Source organism: Cygnus atratus, chromosome 1 (genome assembly GCF_013377495.2).
Source record: "Cygnus atratus isolate AKBS03 ecotype Queensland, Australia chromosome 1, CAtr_DNAZoo_HiC_assembly, whole genome shotgun sequence".
NCBI classification, from domain to species: domain Eukaryota; kingdom Metazoa; phylum Chordata; class Aves; order Anseriformes; family Anatidae; genus Cygnus; species Cygnus atratus.
In genome coordinates, this window is record NC_066362.1 from 16,437,905 (window position 1) to 16,462,491 (window position 24,587).

The 24,587-nt window shown below is 48.8% G+C and overlaps 1 protein-coding gene across 1 annotated transcript in view; it reads right to left on the reverse strand.

The window, feature by feature from the left end:
• Nucleotides 1-15,634, reverse strand: part of CELSR1 (cadherin EGF LAG seven-pass G-type receptor 1) — a 165,965-nt gene extending 150,331 nt beyond the window's left edge. The window contains 5 exon segments of the mRNA XM_050708099.1: nucleotides 12,447-12,917; nucleotides 12,920-13,750; nucleotides 13,753-13,881; nucleotides 13,884-14,655; nucleotides 14,657-15,634. Coding sequence (XP_050564056.1) covers nucleotides 12,447-12,917; nucleotides 12,920-13,750; nucleotides 13,753-13,881; nucleotides 13,884-14,655; nucleotides 14,657-15,634 — 3,181 coding nt within the window.
• Between the last annotated feature and the right edge of the window lie 8,953 nt (nucleotides 15,635-24,587).

Sequence of the window (24,587 nt, forward strand, 5' to 3'; positions counted from 1 at the left end):
AGCTCACTGCATGCAATACAAAAAAAAAGTCCTCGTTTCTCATTCCTCCCCTGAGTTTATTGCTATTAATTGGTCATATCCATCACCGCTGCTGGTAGTAAATAGCAGTTTCCTAGTTTAAAGCCTTTTAAAGCTGAATGATGTCCCAGGCACTGCTGTTAGCTGAGCTGTAAGGGAGACGAAGCATGAAGGCATCAGCTGCATGTGTCAGGCAGCAAAACCTCCGTGGTACCATCACCACTTTATAGGTAATGTTAGTAATAGGTATTAATTAATTTAAAAAGCTAACAATGTTAGGTAGCTTAGTATGTAGAGACTAAAAGTTAACCCATCTTACCTAACATTGCAAAAACGCACAGAAATCTGCCCACATCACTTCAGCTCTCAACAAATCCTTTTCCAAGAAGCCTGCAAAGTCCACCAGAATGAACAAGCAGGTTTTGTGATCTCAAGAACTGGAGTTAAGATGGGATTTAAATTATCTGCCAGATGGGGAGCTCATCATGTAGAGCACACACTGCTAAATTATCCTGTCAATAAAGGGAGGCCAGCATCAGAAATACACCCCATGTGAAGGGAAAATAAGCAAACCAATGGGTTAGTTCGACCAAGTCATCTCTGCCAAGAGATCTTTACTGCATGTGTCATGACAATGTCGGCTAGCTGTAGCGTCAGTGAGCACATTACGGGAACAGCCACAGGATCCAAGCAACAAGCAGGAACACGTTGGTAATTACCAGCAAGTCTATCATCACGGCAAACTGCAGTGAGAAAGAGAATTAAACAGTAGGTGAAGATGCCTCCAACTCTGGATATTTAGCAGTGTAACTTAAGTCTGATCACACGAACCCTTCCGTAACTGACCCTTTCATTAGTCAACGTGGGGGCTTCTCCACATAAAAGTAAGTCAGAGGAAGCGTTTTTTAAAATATATCTACAAATAGTGAAAGCCAGAAGGCAAGCAAATCAGCCCTGATCAATAGGAGAGCACTCCCTGCAGAGGCCTGGGGTTCCTGTTTATTCTACGTTTGAGTTCCCAGGCGGGAAGATACAAGTCCCTGGCTACAGCCAGCGCTGACCTAGTCCTGACATGGCCTGAACAGCTCATGCTCCAGCTTTTATGGCAGCCGAAACAAACCCCAGCAGCTTCAGGTCGGGGCCAGACTGCCTACGCTGGGGCTCGACTGAAGCGGAGGTGCCCAGACACAGGTCGTGAGCCAGGAAGCCTCTCCGGCGCGCGGCAAGTGTCAGCATGAGCCCAGAGCTTATGGCACTAACCCAAGAGATGGGAAACGTGAGGCCCACAGCTGCTTCTCTATCTTATTCGGTTCCTCTTTAACGTACAGCACAGTAAGAGCTCTGAGATCAAGGCCTGGAGCCCGGCCCATCTGTGCCCTCGCTAAGTGTCCCGATCGCTATGCTGAGTGAAGAGCCCGGGCTGTAGCAGGATGGTATTTCAAGTGCTCCCACTTTATAGGACACTTGACTGCCTAAATCAGGATACTGCCCCAGAGAGCGGACACCTAGACGTGAGGCACCGTGGCATGTAATGGCTAGATATGTAAGTCCTCTACTGGATCTGAGCTGCAAAAGGTGCCAAGCGCCTCTTCCCAGCCGCGCTGAGAGAAGTACCGCCACACAGCCACGCCTGGTGGTGTCTGGAGGCTGGTAGTCACACACTGCCAGAACAAACAATGCTCTGGTTAATGTGTGACAACTTTTACAGGATTTAAACTAAATTCAGACAGCTATATAGAAACAAACAATACAGCTAGGGTGTTAAAAGGCCTGCTTTGGAATCAGACCCAGCAGGATGAAAGCTGGAAGCACGTGAGTAATGAGGGGCTGATCTCATGGAAAACACACAAGTGCTATGACATGAATTCAATCAAACAAACTCAATGACTGGCTAATATCAGTTTTGAATAGGGTCAAGGAGTCTGATCTGGAGCTCAGCACTGATGAGGCCACAGCTGGGGTGCTGTGCCCAGTCCTGGGCAAGTATAGACAGTACAAGACAGACGTGTACACAGGAGAGAGTCCAGCAAAGAGACATGAAGATGATGAAGGGACTGGAGCACCTCTCCTATGAGGAGAGGCTGAGAGAGCTGGGACTTTTCAGCCTAGAGAAGAGGAAGGTCAGGGGTAACTCATCAATGTAAATAAATGCCTGAAGGGAGGATGCAAAGAGGACAGAGCCAGGCTCTCTTCAGAGCACAACCTGGGACACAGGAGGTACTGCCTGAACACCAAGCAGCTCTTCTGTGCTGTGTGGGTGACTGAGCCCTGGCACAGGCTGCCCAGAGAGGCTGTGGAGTCTCCTTCTTTGGAGATCTTCAGAAGCCACCTGAATGGGGTCCTGGGCAGCTTGTTCTAGGTGTCCCTGCTTGGGCAGGGGTTGGAGCAGCTGGCCTCCAGAGGCCCTGCTAACCTCAGCCTTTCTGTGATTCTGTCCCGAAAGAAAAGAGTGAACCCAACAAACCCAGTAACTTTTTGAACCCATGGTACGTGCTTTGGTGGCACAGCAGCTACTGAGAATCACCTTGATTACATTTGATCCTTTACCAATATTTATTCTTCTTAAGACTTCTAAACCTAACCATCCCCTGGGATTTAGCAGCAAAGACAGACTGCTAGATGCTGGTCACCGTGTCTGTGAAACTAAATTTGATGGGTCCAGATGGTTTTGCTTCTCCCCAAAACTGGATATAAACCGCAGACTCCACACTAGGAAAGAGATGCAGTGTTGACAAAGGTTGTTAACAGTGGCCTTTCCTTCTCCCTCCCTCAAAAAGTGTTGAAATATTTTGACCAGATGTGTCATTTCCAAAAGTGCTAGAGACCTGATGGAATGTAGCATCTATCACACATTTGGCAATGGTGTTGAAAACAGATTACTTTTCTTTGTATTTGATAAGCATAACGCGTCTATGTTTATTATGTGGTCCCCTGAGGATGTATTACAGGTTTACCATTTCATTTATTTGCTTTTTCTGTGCTTGGCAAGTGTAAATAGTAGAATAAATACGAAGGCAGTTACAGCTTAGCAGCATTAATGGCTTGTTGAAACAAAGTCCAAAAGTTTTCCTTTCTCTACAGCAAATCCTACTTTTCTGTCCAATTGCTTTTTTTTTTCCAAGTGCAAAGATCACCTTTCTGAAGTATTATAGAGTTTTAGTTCTTTGTTGAATGCCAAATTCCCATAAAAGCATATTTTTCCTCTTCGTACACTTGAACACCTGAAAACATTTAAAGTATATCCTAACATTACTCATAGCAAAACACTTTCCTGCTTGCAAGTTATAGCCTCCCCCCATTCTTTCTATCTAGTCTGCTAAGCCTGTAAATACGGGTAGTTTGCTGTAACAGAAATAAGTACAGTCATCACTACAAAAGAAAACTAACCCTTCCTTCCTGGCACGTACAGTCAGGGTGGGTTCAACCCGCTGGGCTTTGGCCAAATAACAACAAGGCAATTAGCCCAAGTCACTCACCTGTGTTCCCTCTTTAATCAGGGGGGTGAGGTGAGCACCTCCAGCCCACAGCCCTCCCGCCTAGCGACTAATCGTGGGTGGGACCTACATGTTTTACCTTATTTCTCTTGGGGGTGGCGCCACGTGACATAAATCTGACCATCAGAAGCAAACCGTGCCTTTGATTATGCTATTTCAGCCCAACAAAATCAACAAGTTGCAATGAAATCTAAACCTAAGGCTATGCATCCATGTCTTATAAACAATTGTGCGAGACTAATCCTCACCAAACAAACATGAAATCGCTGAATGATGGATTTCAAAATTTTCCATGAAGATTACATCCTGCCCCTGTTTGGAAACTTGTGTTACATCTATAAATAGTTCTGTGTTTTTCAACACTAGAAAAAGAGCTGCACTGAGGGGAAAAGCAGTAAAACTGTCACTTGTCACAGGAACACAAAGTAGCAAAACTGAATTTAATCAGGTCTTAGACATTCTTTCTTTCAAGTGGACAACTACTGTGAACAAGGCTTTGAAGAACTGAGCCCCCTGTCAACTTGTTCTGTACTCTGCTTTAAGCAATCTTTTGGCAAAATGGTCTTAAAAAAAGGAGCAGAAAACAAAAAAGCCAATTACTCATAAAGGACAGAATTGGCATAATTGTTTCTTAAATGTCAAAGTAGATGTCAGAGTAGTTTGAGTACTATTTTGCCTAAAAAACATTACCATTCCCAGAGAAACCGGGACAGAATCATTATAACATGAACAATTGCCAAAAAGGCTCATTAGATCTGATCTGAGTATCTTCAGCTCTTTTAACCCTTCTACATTTCCTAGTGACTCTCCATCAATATTTTTGGAAATACAAGTCTATGTGCCAAAGGAAGCCAAGAGAGTTGCCCAAATCCTGTAAGTTAGGCAATACTGACTTAAGCACAGAAATTGCATTATCTCAAGCATTTGAATGAAGCAAGTCTGACCCCACCAACTGGCTCTCAAAATCCTGAGGGCTTTTCAAAATGAGGGAGAAGGGATGGAGAGTGTATAGATCGCGTGTTATGACTGACATTTGATCCTCCCCTTACTCATCTTCTATGCATGAGTGTTACAGCTAGAGTTGCCTTTTAAATATTGAACAGGTATTTGTAGCACGTAGGTTTGGAAGAGGTCTTTGCTTCACATTTTCTTCTTTCCTGTCCAGAAAATGAAATCCAATGGGGGGTCCAATGAAATCGCTCTGCTTGTACTGAGGCTGTGCTATGATGCAGTCCCTGCTGTCTATTCCCTAAATAGGCAGATGCAAGTGAGCGCAGATATACCTACGTATGCAGCAGCTCCACATCTGGCTGCACTGTAAACACAGCATGGGTGCTGTGTGCTTTCATATGCCCCTGAACCCATGAACCCTGAGCATCCACCCAGCCAAAACACCGGAGACAACCCACCAGGGTTGGGAAGGCGAGGAGGCCTGGGTTCCCATCCAAGTGTGCTAAGGGTCCCACCAGAAAGAGGCAGTGAATACCCAGAAGGGCAGCGAATGTCCTACCTACCCTCACTAAAGCCCAGCATTGCATTTCTCAGTCACGGCTTGTCTGACGCGTCACTGTGAATGGAGGCATCTGAGAAAATCCATTCGGCTCAAAGATGGGAGTTTTAAGATATTGAGAATATGTGCTGAAGGAAAACAGACCACTCAATGAGCAAGTGTAAAATTATACACTTTATCAGCAGCCAGCTACTTCCTCGGGTTAGGATGTTGGAGATAATAAAGTATAAAATGCCACTGCTTCATATCACCTGCTTTCTCCATGACTACTTCTACTTCATGCTTACCATTATCCTAACATCCAAACCTAGAAAACTGTTCCTTTATTCTAAACAAAAGGTTCTTTTGTCATTACCCTTTACAACAATTCAATATTTATTCCGTATGGGACACTTGGCAGTCGGCTCCACAACCTTGGCCTAAAACAATTCTGAGCCACAGAGAAACATGGGACCAGAACAGAACACAAGGGGATTCCTCCCAATCCCCAGGTCTAAGTGACTTGAAGGAAAAGCACTTCAATAACTTCTCAGAAGGAAGAAAATCACAACAAGGGAATACAGCAAGGAAACCAATTCATGAACACACCCTGAAGCTTAAAAAGCAATCCAGAAATAATAATAATAATAAAATTATAAATCCAATTTAAAATGGCTATTATAACTATCTCCCCATTTGCAAATAACTTGAAGATAGGGGAAAAAAAGTTTTCCAGGTAATATTTCTCTAATTTTCATTTCTATCACTGGAGACTTGTTATCAAGTAAATCCTAGGAGATCTTTCTCCCTCTCTCATCTTCAGACTCATTCTTCTTACACCTTCTCCTTGTTATCCTAAAATCTACCTATTTCCTGAAAAGCACTGAGAAAAGCATCCTCATTTAGGCAATAAAACATTAAATAAAAGCATCAGTGCACTGAGCAAGGTGTGTACAAAACCAGCTGAAAAAACCCACCCTGAAACCTCATTAAGCCACTTCTCAATCAACGCAACCCAAAAGCTTGCACAGAAATCGTAATGAGACGATGCTGCAAATACAAACATACACTTGGGTTTTTCAGCAGCATTGCTGAGCTTGGCTTTATGTAGGGACTTGACATATACTACATCAACAAGCAAGCAGAGCAGCTCGAGCTCTCCGCAGAACCTCTGACTGACCCCCCCAAACACACACACAATCCCAGTGCATCAGTGCCCCTTCGTGCCCTGGCTGGGGTCTCCCCGACACACGGCCGGGTTTAGGCTAAGCTGCCTGTCCCCAGCAGCTGCCCCGGGCACCCCTGCATCTCCATCAACCAGTTTCCCACCTAGAGAAAAGAGATATGTTATCCTACTTCATATATACATTTTTTGTGTCATTTTTCAAGGACAGCAGAAATGCTGCTACATGCCAAATTCTCAGTTTGGTCCTTAGACACAGGTGTTTTCTGGATTGGGTACAGCAGTTTCCAAAGGAGGAGGTAAGTCATGTGTTTTCATTGATTTTTTATTTTGTTTTTCTCTTCAGGAACTGATTGCAACCCCTGGTATTTATGGTTCAACGTTTCATTGCGTGGCATGAGGTTAAGAAGTGCCATCTGAATGTGCTTCAACCACTGAGATACACCAAGGTAGAAACATCTTGTTAAACACTGTGTAAGAAGAAAAAATGGGTGTATGGAGCACACACAAACAGGGAGAAACATTTTTAGTGATAGCTACTTTTATGGTAGCTTTTTAGCTAGTTTTATAGTAGCTTTTTCTGAAGGAAGTTGATGGACAAAATTGTCTGAGATAAAACATCCCATTTAGTTCCCAAAGTACGCTGCGGTGAACATTTCTTTTTTATAACTGGAGATGACTATTTTAGCAAAGAAATTGCTTATTTACTTTAGCTGCAAATAATTTGCTATTTGTTTACATGCAAAAAACATCTTTTATCTCGGTAAAAAGTTTATTTTCTCAGTCAGACTTCTAATAAATATTTTTGCTCCCGTAGCCATAGACGCTTTCCTGTCTCTTGAAACAAAAATACACCACTCCTATGAAATCAAGGAACGAGGTGGAAGGAAACACATACGAAAGCAATGAGGCTGCAGCTGCAGATTTTTATCAGCTGGACCAGATCATACAGAGGATGAGGGCAAGTCACCCAGCCGCAGGTTGGAGGGGCATCTCCCCGCACTGCCCCTCATTTACACAGGGGCAAGGAAGGCCTCAGGTAGCCACGGCAGCCTGGGAGCTCTCTGATTTTAAAAGGATGATCTTTACTTTGGATTCACTGTTTTAGGAACACAAACGTAAGCGTTCAAAAGCACTGTGTAAAGGCTACTAGCCATTATTTCCCATTTCATACACAAAGCAATGACCAGGGGTAGCAAACACACAGCCCTGGGTATCGCGGCCTGCTGCTTTCCCAGTGAGGCCACTTGTTGCTTCCTCCCTGGTCTTCACAGGCTCCTGGGTGCCTTTTTTCCTTCCCTCACCCTCACGCTGGATGCACACATGAAATGCAAGCACAGGCAGGGCTGCACAAGCTCCCCAGGAACAGCCGAGTGCAAAATCCCCGTTCTGTCAGGAAATGTGCTCTGTAGGAAAGCCGCACCTCCGCTAACTGAGGGGAAGGTGCAAGGAGAAGCAGGGAGGGAGCATCCTTTCATTTCTATAATCCTGTAATTGTATAACCCGCAGGGTTCGCATCAAAGCTGTGTTTTAGGTGACAGGAATTTACTTCCTTGGTGGATAGAGGAGGCCACAGAGAGCAGTTTGGGTGCCAGTGCCTCCTCGATGATACCTAAAAGCGGTCTGGCTCCTCTGCAGCCTGGCAGCATCTACCTGCTGACCACCAGAAGCATCTCACACAGCAGAAGTGCAGCAGAGCTGCTTGCGCTGCCTATCTGCACCCAAAAACAGCCTCAACAGCCCCGTATGCCCTCGTCCACGGGTGCTGGAGGCACAGCCTCCCCGAACATGGAGGCAGCAGGCCAGCACGCAGCTTGATGCTCCCAGCCCATATCCAGGGCCCAGGGCATTTTGTTGTGGCATTGAGTGGGATGGAGGTGTGCCAGCTCACAAACACAAATAACCCCCCCATGCCACATATCTCAGGCACAACCATGGTCTTGTGTTTGTCCGAAGGGTTAAAACCAAGTGTTATGTCTTCTGTTACATTTGTATGGGGAAGGCACAGAGCTGGAGATCCAGGAGCGTTAGCATAATGGCTTTTAAATTACAATAATAATGAAGATCCTTTAACAGGACCGGAGTTAAATAGAACAGAAGTTTATTGCACCAGGCAGGAGCTCTATCTTGATTTGTATTTGCTGATAGTCAATAATGTCACTGAATGCCAGTGGAGATTTAAAGTCAAAGAAATGTAAAGGCAATACTTTAGCTTGCATGGCCCCCCAAATGCTTGGGTATCTACCCCATGCTAGGGAAACCAGCCCATGTCAAAGCACAGAACTGAAGAGTGCTGCCTTCAAAAAATGGCATGTTATATGACATTATTTTACATACTCTGGAGCATTCAAAATCTCTAGCATACACTCAGGCTGACTTCTGTCTGCTCTGTTCCATGAGGAGGGTGCACACACTTCTGTTATAGTGCCTGGGTGAACTGTCACTAATGATAAGTGGGGCTGCTTGTGGCAGTAGCAGCCAAGCAGGTGCAGGCAGAGTGTGCAATGTGATACCCAAGCAAACTCGTGCAGCATCTGTGCACAGCTGAGGCCAGCACCAAGCCTTCCTCCGCTGCACGAGCAGGGACCGCAGCACAACGCTTAACACGGGCCAACATCACGAGACTGGAGCAATATTCAACCAAAGAAGAAAAATCCCCAAGGAACAAGAATCAATTTGACATTACTGTAAGCATCACTGTGGAATAAAAGTAACCTTTTATAACAATCCTGCCAATTCAAGTTATATATTTATTAATAACACTAAGAAGTCACAGACTGACCTACACATACCAGAACCCCAGAGTAAAATCCTGGCCCCCTGGAAGGCAAGGGCAGGATTTCAGCAGGGTCCAAGTAGTTAACAGGAACCTAATGATGATATGTGCAGGCATGGGAATATGAGGCCAAGCTCTGCCTTCCTACAGGAAAGCCTGGAAGGTATGAGGGAAACAGGAGAATGTGTCCTTCTGACCCCAAGCCTGTGCTGCAAGTACCAGCTCCCAGGGCAAAGGGTAGCTAAAACGAGGGGCTCTGAGGGATACATTACTGCCCCTGTTCACCTCTCACCAAATGGAAAAAATTCCACTGGGTGGAAGAGACATTTTTTTTTCCTTTTTTATTTTTTCTTTTCTCTCTTTCTTTTTCTTTCTTTCCCCAGCAGTACCTGGGGGCTGTGTGAGACACTGGTGAGTGCAGGTGCCCACGCAAGCAGGCAGTGGCAGCCAGGAGCGGAGGTGGGCAGCAGGAGGCAGCTGGCACAGGATGCTTGGGGCCGGTGTGGGATTTCCCTCGGGAGCTGCCATAGCCTGGCCCCATGCACTCAACCCAGAGACAGAGCTGGAGCACTTGGGGCATGCCTGGAGCACATCCGGACGAGCTTCATCCCAAAGTGGGCTGGTCTGCTCACTCCATGCGACACGCACAGAAACCAGAGAGACTCGCTTCAAAAGAGCCTGACTTCAAAAGCTCCCGCTCGGGATCCAGCACGCAAATACCCACACACCCACAGGAGCCCCGCCATCCACATTCCTCCTTCCTCTCCTCGGGTCTGCTCCTGACGGGCTGTGGGGGCACGGCCCCGCAGGACTCACGGCCCCAGAGTGAGTCTACACACATAGGGCCTACACACGTAGGGCCTGCCAAGGGCAGCCCACGGCCCCATGCAGCGCTGAAGGTGTTTACTTTAGGTAAAGTTTTAAAACCTACCACTCCCAGGTTTTGCGAGACCAATTCTCTCAGTTTTCTTGGTTTTCGAGATTCTTCAGGTTTTGCTTATACGCAGAATGACAAAATTACCATGCTTACTCAAACAACTCCTGAATCAAACCCAAGGATACAGGTTTTAGCTACGTATCAAAGCCTCAAAGTGATTGAATTGGATGGCACGGCTCCTCACCAGCCTCACACACACTTACATTCCTCAGCAGCACAACACAGCTCTAGGTGGAAACCAGATTTTTACAGCAGCACTGTTACTTCCGACTCGTATATAGATCAAATTCCCCAAGTTCATAAAGAGCGCAAATTCCTCACTGACCTGAAAAGCAGCTGTGAGCAGGGCAGGACTTTGTGTTTGTCTGGGTTGAGAGGTTAATGGCTACTCGATAGACACGTTTTTCAGTTAACTGGCAGGTCATTTTAGCAGATGATTTGCAGATATTTGCAACGCTTATAGATAACCAGGTGGAGCTCTGTCTGAGCCTTTTTTTTTTTTTTTTTTTGACTGTATCAGATAAACCAGAGAAAGCAAGCAGGTGAAAGTTTCCTGGATACAATCACAAACTGCAAGACTCCGCCCTTCCAGTTTCCAAACAGCCAACTTCTCGAAACAAATACCAAAGGGAGCTCAGTGCTTGTCAGAATTACTTCAGAACCCTGCCCACAAAAACCCTATTTCCAATATCTCAGGACATGCAGCAGACAGACAGATCAACATCACAGAAAAGCTGCAAAGTTCACATCTTCACCCAACATGAGAACGATGCAGTAACGGCCAAGCTCCTAATACTTATCAAAACAGAGGTCTCCAGTCCTTCATGTCCCTGCCTGAGCCTTCATGCACCTGAACTGCCTAAGTCAGGCTGTGAAAGGAACAGTTCCTATAATCTATTTTTCTGTCCTGAACACTCCAGTGTAACAAAATGACTTCTCCAAGCTCCTTGCTCCTAGTCGAGTTCTTATCTTCTGCTATTAGCTAAAGAGCCACTGGTTCAGGCAGACAATGACCACGCAGCCACCTGAGCGTTAATCCAAATGTTTTTTTAAGGCCACAAGCCAGTTGCCTGTTTTTTCTGCAAGTCCTCACAGGACACAGAAACGGCATTTATGAGCTAATTTACCACCTCAGCTGCCCCCCAGCATTTTGTAAGAAATAGGAGTCGCTTGTCAGGTGACGCACCCCAACAAATTCAATCAGTGCAGTTAATATCACTTTCATTTTCCTGAAGCAAAAAGGAACACAAGCCTGCAAACACAACAGAGAGCACGGCTCTGTCCCCTGAGGCCCCGCCGCACTTAATGACTACTTACAGTAACAAGCACTGCCAGGATTACGCCACAGTTTGGTATTTTTTTAATACAATCCTCCAAAAAAGAAGCATCTCCCAAAGTGTCATTCTATGTGCCTAGTACTTTCAGCTATTTTATGCAAAAACGAGTACAAATATTAGCTTTAGGGTTGCGCAGGGAGGCAGCAAGGAATGTATCTGGTTATAACGTTTGAAAGTCAACAGAAGTATGGGATCAGGTCCACAGTAAACTTTATGGAGTGGCACCTGCAGAGGAAATTACTCATTGCATGATTGATGCCACAATTAGAGGCATAAAAAGTAATTCCATGATAAACAAGCAACAGAGCAGAAAAAGAATATCCTAAGAGCGTATGCATGCTCACATAAAAGCACATATAAGAAACAGTTTTCACTGACACACAAGTTCTCCAAGGCAGGAAATCGCACAATACCCATCCCTCTTCGCCCTCACAACAGGAGGGATCTCTCAGTGCTGATCTTGCTGCTGTTGGGCCAGTATCTGCCCTTAGCTCTGAGGCAGCAACCCTGGAGCCATTAGCCATGTTACACAACTATTTCACAGCCTCGTAGCTTCAAGAGCCGCCGTGTCCGCCAGCAGCACTCTGCCTGTCAAACCAGCAGAGTCCCACCAGCCCCACATCTACCCAGGCCATGCCAACGGAGACATGAGCCAAAGCCTAAGGATCAATCAGCCAAACCTCCCAGTGCGCAGATGAGAATAATCAACTGGGCTACCTCTTCTTAAAAAAGCATGGATACAAAATCTCACCTTTTTTTTTTTTTTTTTTAAACAAAAGAGAATAAAAGGGTGAGAGGAGCTGGCTCTCCAAAGCCATCACGTCTTACCAATCATAGGCTTAACCCCAAGCACTACAGATACGTATGCATTCCCTGCATCGTTGCAAGTTAGATTATTTACTACCTTTATACAACCACATCAGAAAAGCTTTAGCCAAAGTACCACCTAAACCGAGGGAATATATACCCCCCCCAAACACATATTTATTTACCCTCGTGATCCACATTTACTAAACAACTTCAATGCACCACTTCAATGCACAGCACATGGGCTCGATACATTTTTGTGGTTCGTCTCCAAGAACTTCACAGATAAATTGCTGCCTCAGGAAACTGAAAGTTGCACATTAAACTGCAAGGAGCTTATTTCTGCCCATGCCACCACACTGGTCCAACGAGCAGACACTTTATGAACATCGAACGCTTGCTTACCTGAGACCGACACTTTCATGAGGGCTTCCAGGGGCCTGTTGTTGTCCAGATCTCGACTGAGTTTGAGTTCCCCAGTGGCAGAGTCCAAAAGGAGCAAGTTTAATTCGTTGCCTTGCACAAAGGTGTAGGCCAGGCTGTCAGACACATCGGGATCATGAGCAGGGATCTTGCCAATCACGCCAGAGGGGAAGCTGTTGGACTTGTTGGTCACGTAGTTGTTGAAGAGGATCTGGAAGTCCTGCAGCACTGGGGGGTTATCGTTCTGATCCAAGAGGCGGATGTGCACGGTCGCCCGGCTCACAAGAGGGGCCGAGGTGGCCTGCACTACAATCACGTACTCTGTCCGGCTCTCGTAATCCAGGTCCATCAGGGCTGTGAGGTCTCCATTCAGCAAGTCTAGCTGGAAGACCTCAGGGATGTTGCCCTCTACTATCTGGTACATGATCTGTGCGTTGGTCCCCTCATCGGGTCAGCTGCGCTGATTCGTGCCACAATAGAGCCCACGGGGCTGTTTTCCTCCACAAAGATGTCAAATTCATCCTTCTCAAAGACAGGAGGGTTGTCGTTGATATCCAGCACAGTCACTTGGATATCCACAGAGGCTTTCAGGGGTGGGCTGCCCCTGTCTACTGCAAAGGCCCGCAGGCTGTAGACAGCCACGTTCTCGCGGTCCAGCTTGCGCAGCGTGCGTATCACTCCAGAAGTGGGTTCAATGTAGAAGTCTCCATCTCCATCATCACCACCTTGGAATGTGTAGAGGAGACGGCCGTTGAGGCCCGAGTCGCGGTCGGTGGCAGAGAGCTGCAGGACGCTGGTGGAGAGCGGCACGTCCTCGAAAACGGAGCCCTGGTAGCGGTCGCGCAGGAAGCGGGGCGCGTTGTCATTAGCATCCAGGATGAGGATCTCGACGTAGGTGGTGTCCGATTTCTGGGGGATGCCGTTGTCGTGGGCTGTAATGGCCAACGTGTAGGAGGCTTGGTCCTCGTAGTCCAGCTCCATCAGGGTGGTGATGGTGCCGGTGTCGGGGTCGATGCGGAACTGGGGGATGTTATCATCCAAAATGTAAGTGATTCTCGCATTCTCCCCCGTGTCTTCGTCAGTGGCACTGATGGTGACAATCGAGGTGCCAATGGGCTTGTCCTCACTGACGCTCACCGTGTAGTGGGAGCTCTGGAAGACCGGGCGGTGCGTGTTGGCATCTGTGACGTTGATGAAGACCTGGACGGTGTCAAAGCGAGTGCCGTCAGAGGCAGTGACTGTGAGCACATACTGCCTTTCCTGCTTGTAATCCAGGGGCAAGGCAGTGTGATCAGCCCCCCTCCGCTCTGACTGGTGATGGCAAAACGGTTCCTCGTGTTGCCACTGGTGATCTGGTAAGTCACGACACTGTTCACGTCCCTGTCCACTGCCGTCAGGGTCAGGACACTGCTGCCACAGCCGCGTCCTCGTTCAGCCTGAGGTGGTACACCTTCTCAGTGAAGGTGGGGTTGTTGTCGTTCACGTCCAGGATGGTGATGGACACGCTGGCCGAGGAGGTCATGACCGGCACGCCGTGGTCCCTGGCCTCCACCCCAAAGTGATAGTTCTCCACAGTTTCTCGGTCCAGCTCTGCGGCCACCGTGATCCACCCCGTGCTGTTGTTGATCTGAAAAGGGAACCCCGAGTCACCCGCCGTGGGGGCACCCCCGGCGGGCGGTGCCATCTCTATGAGTTTGTACTCCAGGCGCGCGTTCTCCCCAGAGTCCGCATCCACAGCCTGGATGTGCAGCACCGAGTAGCCCAGGGGAACGTTCTCCAGCACCGTGGCCTGGAAGGGAGTGCTGACAAAGATGGGGGCATTGTCGTTCACGTCCACGACCTGCACCGACACCATGCCGCTGGAGTTGATTAAAGGAGGCCTGCCCCCATCCTGGGCTTTGATCCGGAGCGTGTACTCCCGAATAGTCTCGTAATCCAGAGGGTTGATCAGGTCGATGGCACCGGAGAAGGAGTGGATGTAGAACTGACCTTTGAGGTTGCCACTCACGATGCTGTAGTGCACCTGGGCGTTGCTGCCCCGGTCCCGATCCGTGGCCTGCACCTGCAATATCTGGCTGTTGACCGGGGCGTCCTCTTGCACCTGGACCAGGTAGCGCTTCTCGCTGAACTGGGGGTAGTTGTCGTTCTCGTCCTCGACCGTGATGTGCACCATGGCCGTGGCGCTGCGCGGTTCCTGGATCCTTGCCCTGGTCGTTAGCTTCCACCACCAGGTGATACTCAGAGACCTCCTCGCGGTCCACCGGGGCTCGGGTCCTCACGACGCCCGAGCGCGGGTCGATCTCGAAGACCCCATCGCCCGCCCCCGGCTCCAGCAGGCGGTACAGCATGTTGGCGTTGGCCGGGGCGTCGCCGTCGGTGGCGCGGATGGTCAGCACCTCGTAACCCACCTCCAGGTTCTCCCGGATGCTCTCCCGGTACTCGGGCTGCTCAAACACCGGCTCGTGGTCGTTGGTGTCGCTCACGGTCACCGTCAGGTAGGTGGTGGCCGAGCGGCGGCGCGGGGAGCCGTGATCGGAGGCGGTCACCTTCAGCACGTGGGTGTCCTTCGTCTCCCGGTCGAGGCTGCGGGCGGTGACCACGCTGCCCGTCTGGGCGTCGATGGAGAAGTAATCGTTGGAGCGCTCGTCGAAAAGCGCCTCCATGGAGTACGCCAGCCGGCCTGCTTCCCCCTCGTCGGGGTCCTGGGCCCTCAGCACGATGACGGCCGTGCCAGCGGGCTCGTTCTCGGGGATGGACACCTGGTAGCTGGGCAGCTGGAACTGCGGCGGGCTGTTGGGGCTCCTCGCCCGCCGCGCTCCCCGCCGCCCCCAGCTCTCCGCACCGCTCCGGGGTGCCGGGGGGCAGCCTGCCGAGACCCCCCCGGCTCCGGGGGGCTCGGGGACGCCCCTCCGCCGGGCTCGCCGCGGGCAGAGCCCCCCACCTCGGGGCTCGGCGGGGCCGGGGGCTCGGCGCAGCGCGGTGCCCGCAGCCCTCAGGCGCCCGGCGGGCGGCAGCGCGGGGGGCTCGGGGGCTCGGCGCCCCGCAGCCCCCGGGGGCAGGTGGAGGAGCGGGGCGGTGCGGGGCGGCCGCAGCTCCCCGCCGCCCGCCGGGGCCAGGGCGCAGAGCAGAGCGGCCCAGGACACGCAGGAGGCGGCGGACAGCCGCGGCATCTCCGGGGCTCAGGAGGCAGAGACGGCGGGCAGGGGGCTGCCGCACAATCCATCCACCCGCCGGGCTGCCCAGCCGCCCTCATCCATCAGCCCCGGCCGCCGCCGCCGCCGCCTCCCGGGCTCCTCGGGCGCCCCGTCCCGGTCCCCGTCCCCGCCCCGGTCCCCGTCCCCGTCCGCGGGCGGCGGGCTGGAGAGCTCCAACTTTTCCACCTTCAACTTTGAAGTGAGTTCAAAATGGCTCCTCTCCTCCTCCTCCTCCTCCCGCTGCTGCTCCCGAGAGGGCGATTAGCATAAACCTGCTGCTCGTCTCCTTCTCCAAAAAAAAAAAAAAAAATTAAATACCGAAGCACCCCCCCCCCTTTCTCCTCCTCCTCCTCCTCCTCTTCCTCCTCCTCCTCCTAGGGCGCAGCGCCCCCTCGGCGGGGCCGCCCCACGAACGGCGCGGTCCCGCGTGGTCCCTGCGGCCACCCCGTCCCCTTCCCGTCCCTGTCCCCGTCCCCGTCCCTTTCCCCGTCCCCGTCCCGTCCCCACAGCTCCGCGGCGGCGCGGGGGCTGCCCGGGGCGGGGATTCCCGACGGCCCCGCCCGGCCCCTCCCGGGTGGGGGCCGGGGGCCGGATCCTGCCCCCGGGGGCTCCCGCCCTGCGCAGCTCGGCGGCGGGCTCCGTGCCCCGGCTCGGCTCGGCACGGCTCGGCTCCGGGGGCAGGAGAAGGGAGAAGGTGCCCAGGGTGGCCGCGGAGCGAGCGGCTGGCTTCCCCGTGCGGCAGCCACCTGTCGCCTCGGGTTTGTCGTTTAAACTGAAATTAAAGTGATTGACAGATAAATAAATGCAAATAAAATGTGTAAAGAAAGGAAGGGAAGTGGGACCGCTTTGCAGAGCGAGGGTAACTCCGGTTCCCCCCAGCCGGGGCTGCGCTGTGCGCTCTCCGCCTTTCCCAGGGCTGCCGCTTTGCTGCAGAGCAGCAGGTAGGACCCGGAGCCTTCAACTCCAGATTTCTTTGGGGCGACTTCAGGTAACGCACAAGCTGCAAAGCTGCCCGGTTTTCTGGGCAGAAGCAAAGCCAAAGCCCAACATTTCGCTATTGCCCCGGTGAGCGCGGTGTCGCTCCTCTCTCTGACTTTCCGACGGGCACTTCCCGTCGCTGTGTTTGCGATATCCCCGTTGGGTTTGCAATGTTCCCGTTGGGTTTGCAGTATCCCCCCTGGGTTTGCAGCGTTCCCCTGTGGAAGCCCGGCCCCATCCCCGCGGCTGCGGCGTCCCCTGGTGGGGGCGGCCAGAAGCGCGCAGGTTGCGCGCCCGCGCTGCCAACCGCAGCAGAGGGAGCAGGGAGCTGGGAGAAAGGAAAAAAAAATGGGCCACAAGTGCCCAAAAACGCCAGCAATACCAAAAAAGTGATGGCCCAGTTACAGAGAAAGCCAGCAAGAGGCAAGCAAGAAGACGCCGAAGGTGGCACGCTGCGCTTCTGCGATGCGCTCTGCCCCGTGTAGGCACGAAGGCAACTTTTAGGGCGAGCTGTTGCTCTTCGGATTAGGCTCTTTGAGATTAGGCTCTTCGGTACTCACAAGAAAGCCGTGGAAATTAAAAAAAAAAAAAAAAAGAAAAAAAAGAAAAAGAAAAGATTCTTTCAACTGCTTTTCATCCCCGGAACTGCATTATTTCAAGGAGGAGGGAAAAAATGGATTATTGCCAATATGTCTGTCAGGAAATAAAAAAAAGCTTTATAAATTGCAGTTTTGGAAGGTGTTTAGCTGATTCAGCTTTACTCCAGCAGATTTTTTAATGGAATTTAGAAGCTTAGTTGCCTTTTCTGATCCTCTGATGAAAACAGTAGTTCATGAAAAGGAAGAGGAAGAAAATAGGTTCAAAAGGAATTAAAAATAACTTCCCCATTATCACGTTTGAGTGCATGTAGTGGTGCCTTTTATGCTCACAAAAATCAAACAACTCACGCTGCACTTGATTTAATTCATATCAACATTAACTTGGCATCTGGATAAAAAACACCCTGGTGTTATGTCTATATTTTTCCCTCTTTGCATTTTCTTCATGCAATACTTAATGCCCACATCTTGGGGGAAAAAATTTTTTTTTAAGTTTTTGTTTCAACACAATCCTTCTCTACAGGTTTTTAAATGTGAGATCCAAGTACTTGTTTCAGGAGTTTTTATTAGGTTAAATAGATCCACAAGAAAAGAATGTTTAAACTTTTTTCTTCCCATTTTATTGCAGTAAGAGGCAACATCCAAGAGTCTGGAAAGGGAAGATATTGTAAAAGCATTTGTATGAAACTAATTATGAGCATAATTACACAAAATCCTCTGTTCTGCTCCTTTTGTGTTACTTGCTCGCTTCTTTCTTGGAGCCACTTGCCGAGCAGTTAATTTTCTCTTGTTTATCTGACGTTTCACTGTTTCTCATTAATTACACAATTCCTATTGTTCCGAAGCCCTTTCACGCATTCTACCACTTGTCATATAATTGTGCCGTAAAAATGTATTTCAAATGCTAAGCAGCAAATACAGTATTCAAATGTCGGCTCATTGCCCTGCTGAAAGGAGTGGCTTATTTAACACATGGCAACTCAAATCTTTTCAGAAAATGGTGAAATGTCCCTGCCTGTCCCAATACTGCTCCGTTAAAGCTGGGGTCACCGCTTGGGCAGGGGTCAGGCCTGGACCCATCCCTTTTGGCTGCTCTTTCTGTGGGGTCTTGCTTCCAGAATGAGTCGGAGACTGTAACGGTGAAAGCCAACCGTTGGTATAGGAAACTCAAGGTGGGGATGAAAATCAGAATTATGTCTCATGTTTTAGCTGGCAGGTTTTCAGCAAAGGCTGATCCTTCAAAGAAAATTAGATACTCCCTTTGGGTCTCATTCCTGGTATTAACTGTCCTTTTCTATAGAAGGAATCACACCGACATCAAGACGATGGGAGACTTCCATAAAAATATGTAAGTGGGCGAGGTTTTGCCTGACCCTTTGTTTTCTTGGTACCAACTGATGACATGTTCATTTCACGGTTCAAAAAATGCTCTGTTTCGACTTGCCTGGGAGTGGAGTATTTCAAGCTTCTTTCCAAAGTGAATTTAAAACAAAACTGAGATGCTAAAAAAAGGATTAAAAAAAAAGAAAAAAAAGATAGCACTGTTACCCAGATCCATTCAGTGCTCAGCTCTACAAGAAACAAATTAAACTTCAAGAGATTTTCTTAAAACTTGAGGTTTACAAGAGCAGGAAAGAGACCCTATGAGTAGTGGGGAGAATTGCGCGTTGTTTTAAGTTCTGCTGTGAGATCTCCAGACCAAAGGAAGAGGAACATGGAGCTGGAGTTGCCTGTGTCTAGATCCGACAACAGTTTTTAAGGCTGATTCAGCATAACATCCATTTTTGCGAGGGAAATTGTTCTCTCGTTGCAAGAAACCAGAGCTTTTCTCATCTCAGCCCATTAGAACATCAAGGGAATGCTTAAAAATTCACGTACACTAATTCTGTGTTACAAGCAGTTCACTGTTTTTAAGAATAAGAGTGGTGAAAACCTTTATGTCATGGGATTTTTCAAGTATAACGCAAACAGGCAACGTGTGGCGTGCCCCCCAGCACTCAGTGGTTTTATCTGCCTAATTTTTGCTTGGGGAGGGTCTGCACGTATGAAAAATTATCCTCAGGTTTAGGCATCCGTGCAACACAAACTATATCTTGTACAGGATCTACATGTACATAATGTTAAACATAAATTTATACCTGTAACTTGTATTTATAACTGCATTTACTCACTTTGCAAATGCCCCGGTGATCTATTCCTGCTAAAGTAACGCTCTGAGAAAATAATCTTGGAAACCACAACAGCCAGCCATAAAGCAGCCTTTAACCACACTTTATTCATCAACCTTCTAATTTTCCAACACCTGGAAAGAAAATACAAGTTTTGTGCCATACGTGAGGAGCGCATAAAGCTGAGTTCTGGAGGGGAACATTATTTATCATCTCGGATACAACTAACAACACATTAGATGTGCAAACAAAGTACGCCTGAATAACAACTTGCTAGCTTTTTTTAGGCCACCTGTTGGTGGTTCCTGATACCTCCTGCTCTGGGGGTTCAGGCTGGAAATGAGGAGACATTTCTTCTCAGAAAGAGCAGTCAGGCACTGGGACGGGTTGCCCAGGGAGGTGGTGGAGTCACCATCCCTGGGGGTGTTCAAGGAGAGGTTGGACGTGGTGCTTAGGGACAGGGTTTAGTGGGTGACATTGGTGGTAGGGGGTGGTTGGACCAGGTGATCTTGGAGGGCTTTTCCAACCTTAATGGTTCTGTGATTCTTTGTTACCCAGGACCTCATGCCAGCACAGATTGGCCTACTGGGAACCCAGATGAAGTCTAACAAAAAAGAGAGAGGCGAGCTGGGACGTGACACCTGCACTGCTCCCCGTGTGCCCATGGCAGCCAGAATCTGTCCCCGGGGAGGAAAGGCACCATGTGGCGTGTGTTAGGAGGCCAGCTGCTGCCCGTAATGTCCCCATCACGTGTGGTTGGGAGCCCCAGGCTGATGCTGACCGGCTCCCCACTGGTCCTCCACAGCTGGGGCACCACACAAAGGTCTCCTCCTGCCGAAGCCCCAGCAAGAGACTGGGACCCAGTGCGGTGTGCCAAACTGGTCTGAGAACCAGAGCTGAGTGCCAGGAAGAGTGGTTACCTGTGGCGTCACTCCGGTAAGTTCAAGCTGGATAAAGCCAGCATTTTAGACAATTGCTCTAATCGCTAGAAAGAAGCACGACAGAAGTTGCTGAATGAACAGGCATTTGGGCCTCTAACTCCCATGGGAAGCTGTTCCCTTTCCAGTCCAAGGAGTCTCATATGAGCAAAAGTTATTACTTCTTTCACCTTTCATCTGAGTTTATTTCGAGAACTGAAGAATTAGTTGGAGCTCCGTGAGATGAAATCTGAACCTTCACCTATTACAGGAACCACACAGGTTTGGAAAGGGTTCAGAAAACACTTCTGTTGCTAACAGTAATTATTCTTAAACTCAAGAACAGATTCCAAAATGCTGGGATCCTTCTTGCAGGAACGATGTTCAAGGCTTCTTGGCTGTGTGTAGCTTCTATTGTGTAGTGAGAGAAGAAACAATTTGGAGCTCTTAGGCAGGGAGTTTGCTTTAGCCTATCATATTGCTGCTTCTTTTAAAATCCTCTGTGGCGATAGCAGCGATTCGGTGTTGTAACTTGTTTATTTCCTTAGACTTAATACCATCCATTTATAATTTACCCTAAGGAGCTCAGCTCCACCCTTCTCAAATACTGTAGCCTGTGAATTTCCTCACTCTAAATAGGTTTGGTATTCTTTCCCCTCACTTACATTAGCTAAAGATTCAACTAGTTAAAACATGCAAACAGACAAATACACCAATAGAAGAGCAAATCTCATGCCAGAAATTGCACGGCAGCTAAGAGCAAATAAAAGCTGAGTGTGGCTCCACTTTGATTTATGGGAAAACTGAGGCGGTGAGGAGGCGAATGCGTTGTAAATGTAGTCCTAAAAAACACTCTGTAACAGCAGAGTATGCCAAAACAGATGCTCCAGTTTAAATAAGAGATGTGGAAAGCCCTCATTCATAGATTTGTATGATTTTCTTTCCTCAGAACCATAGGATCATTGAGGTTGGAAAAGACCTTCAAGATCACCAAGTCCAACCATCAGCCTGACCTACCAAGTCCCATCACTATACCACGTCCCTCAGCGCCACATCCCTGTGTCTCTTGAATACCTCCGGTGATGGGGGCTCCACCACGTCCCTGGGCAGCCCGTTCCAGAGTCTCATGCTGTGCAACCAGGTACAAAAATCAGCTCCGGTGGCTTTGCCCAAGAGGCTCAGGTGAGTTTGCTGAGGGAGCAGTCCCTTCTGCCAGCCCATCTAAACAAAGGAGCAGCACGACAGATGTGCTTGCTGTGTCAGCTCCTGATATGTAATCGGGGGATTAAGGGACTAGTTAATAAGAAAAGAGCGTGGAAGACAGACATATTTACCTGGGCTAAGAGACAGGCTAGGGACTGGAATGGGCAGGAGTCCAACACTGCCTTGCAGATATTGTGCTCTTGTGGCGCAGGAACATCAGGAGCAATGAGGTGACATGTAAGAGGGAAACTGTAGACTGAATATTAGGGTCCCAGTTCTGATACAGAGGGGTTTCTGTCTATGAAGCAGCCTCCCAAAGGAAAGAGCAGAAGCACTGCGCAGGACTGCACGGTGTATTCACAGTGTAGGCATGCTCTGCTTTTGCACAGGGTATGGATATTGGTTTTGGTTGCTCTCAGTTTCTCCCCTAATAATTCCTAAAGCTCTGTTTACCCTTTTGGCACCCAATTGATACCAAAATGCTGTTTTCCAGATATTTGAATGTCTCCAAAATCTTTTTTTTTTTTTTTTCCCTGAAGTAACTAATATTTTCCTAACTCTTTTCTGGCTATAGCATTACATTAGTAGCATGTATTATTATGGAGATAACATTAGGGTTTTCCCACCATTTGCCATGACTTTGTGCTTCCCGGTGCAGCATCGCCTGCCATTAGGTTGCCCATTCACTCAGCACTGCAAGATGCATTGTCACCCCTCCAGAAGCAGGTTAGATTTGGTAACATCAGATTCAGCCATCCTGGGTATAATTTCTGTGCCATCCACACACCCTTCTGTCCCACTCTTTCCTGGAGAAGGGGACCACTGCTCTGCAGCAGAGCCCCCTGCTGCCTTTTCCCATGAGCTCTCCATGCCCTGGCTGCACTCAGACACAGAAGCCTTTACACAGGAAAAAAAAAAAAAAAGGAATTTCTTGCAAGTCTTTATTAAAAAATGTATCTAAAGAACGTCTGGTGGAGAAGCATGAAGGCAGGGTGAAAGCCAAGGCACCTTCAAATTGGTCTGAACTGCTGCTTTCCAGAAATTCAATTACATTCAAAGACAAAGTGTTGCAGGCTTTTATGGGAAGAAGCACACAGCTGTAATGAAACACTTTCAGGCAGGGGATTAGTCGCCTTGCTGGAAAAATAAAATCATGGACCAAAATGCTTAACATGGGGATATGAAGTCAGCGTGGCAGGTTGCTCATACAACAGCAGTGGCTGAGACCTTGTGGCTGTCTCAGCAAAACACCAGGAGCGTGACGTAGGTGTCCAGCACCTCTCCTAATCGCCGTGTTTCTGCACAAGCCGTTACAGCTCTCGCTGTTTCCTCCTCTCTCTCAATGTTATTTCACACCCAGAGTTTGATGGAAAGGGATTGTCCTGGTTTCTAGTCCTGGCCTAGAAGCTCACCTTGTACCACAATCACCTTTTCAACTTTTTTTTTCCAAGAAGCTTAGAAAGAGCCCCCCACCTTTTTTTTTTCCTTCTAGATGCATTTGGCCACATATTTCTGTGAGTTCAGCATCATCCTTGTAGCCTAACACCTTTGCATGTGAAAAACTAGAAAGTGTTTGAAAAGCCAGTATGAAAAATTGCTTTACAAAGCATCAGCAGAACAGACCCCCGGAGCCCACCTGCTCCAAACCCTGCCCAAGCAGGGCCACCCGGAGCAGGCTGCCCAGGCCCATATCCAGGCAGTCCTGCAGCCTCTTCCAGCAGCCTTTATCCATCTCAGGCTCAGCACGTATCTGCAGATCACGTCTCTGGCTGCTGGATTTCTTCAGCAATCACTCAGTATCGTTTCATAAAGGAGAGGAAGAACATTCGCACTCCTAATGAATGTAGTTGTCATCACTTGTCAGTTTCGTGCTCTGAGGTCTCAGTTAGGTAGGGTAATTATCATTATATTTATATATAGGTAATTATAATCTGGGAAACTTTCCAAATTCTTCTTTTAAATGAGATTGGTCAAGCCTCTTTGCAGAGACTGGAGCCCCTCTGCGCCAGCATCCTGCGGCTGCGTGGAGGCGAGGAGACAGGCTTTCTTCCTCAGGCACCACCACAGGTCATGCCTTCTTCTCCTGTTACCCCCCAAAACACCCTTATCTTCAGACATTTTGTCCTGGAAGCTGTAATCAGGGAAGAGGACGAAAACAGCCACAGGTTACACAGGCTGCGGAGTGGGACCTGCACTGCCAGGCTTGTGCTCCATCCCTCCCGCTTCTGGCAAGCTGTTTTCCCGCACTGGCACACGCAGCCCCCACAGCCCTCAGGAAGATGAGAATCCCAAAAGACTGTTTCTCATGGTGTGGCTTTGTCTTCAAATCCCACCAGTGTTCCCCACCTGCTGCTCCAGACCTGACCCACGGGTATAAATGCTGTCTTGATGGTTTGTCTGACCTCAGGGGAACAAAATACATTTTCACGTGCAAGAACTCCCCCGTGAATATTTCTAAAATATCCCCCTGGGGCATTCAGCATTGTCCAGCTGCTGTATCTACAATTAACTGCACCTTCTGCCATAGCACTTCAGGGAAACACGAGGCACCCCGTGCTTCTGTGTGCCATGGGTGAAGAGCAGGGACTCCCAGCACCAGCCCTGCTAGTCGTGCAGGGAGCACCGCCGTGGCACCATGAAGTGCTCATTGCCATTTCCACCCACGGTGCCAAAAAATAAAATGTTTTCTGAGCTACGAGGAGGCTGGAAGACTCGCAACTAAAAATATTCCCACAACTGCCACTGTCAGTGTTGAAAAAGGTTGTTCTGAAAGTTTCAGCAAGCAAAACACGCTGTCAGCACCTGCAGGGGCAGAGAAGGGTCCTGGGCTGTTCACAGGGCACAGTGTGCTGGGTTTCTCGTGGGTGGAATTTGCTGAACATTAACGTTGTATTTGGGAAAAGGGAAGCATTCAGACTTTTTGTTTGGAAGAGGGAATTCTCCTATTCACCCTTCGCTTTCTCACCCATCATCTCACCATAGGGATGCCAGAGTATTTGTACATGGTGTAGCTGGTGGAAGCATATTGCCCTGTACCTGTGTCTTAGTCCAAAACAACAAGAAT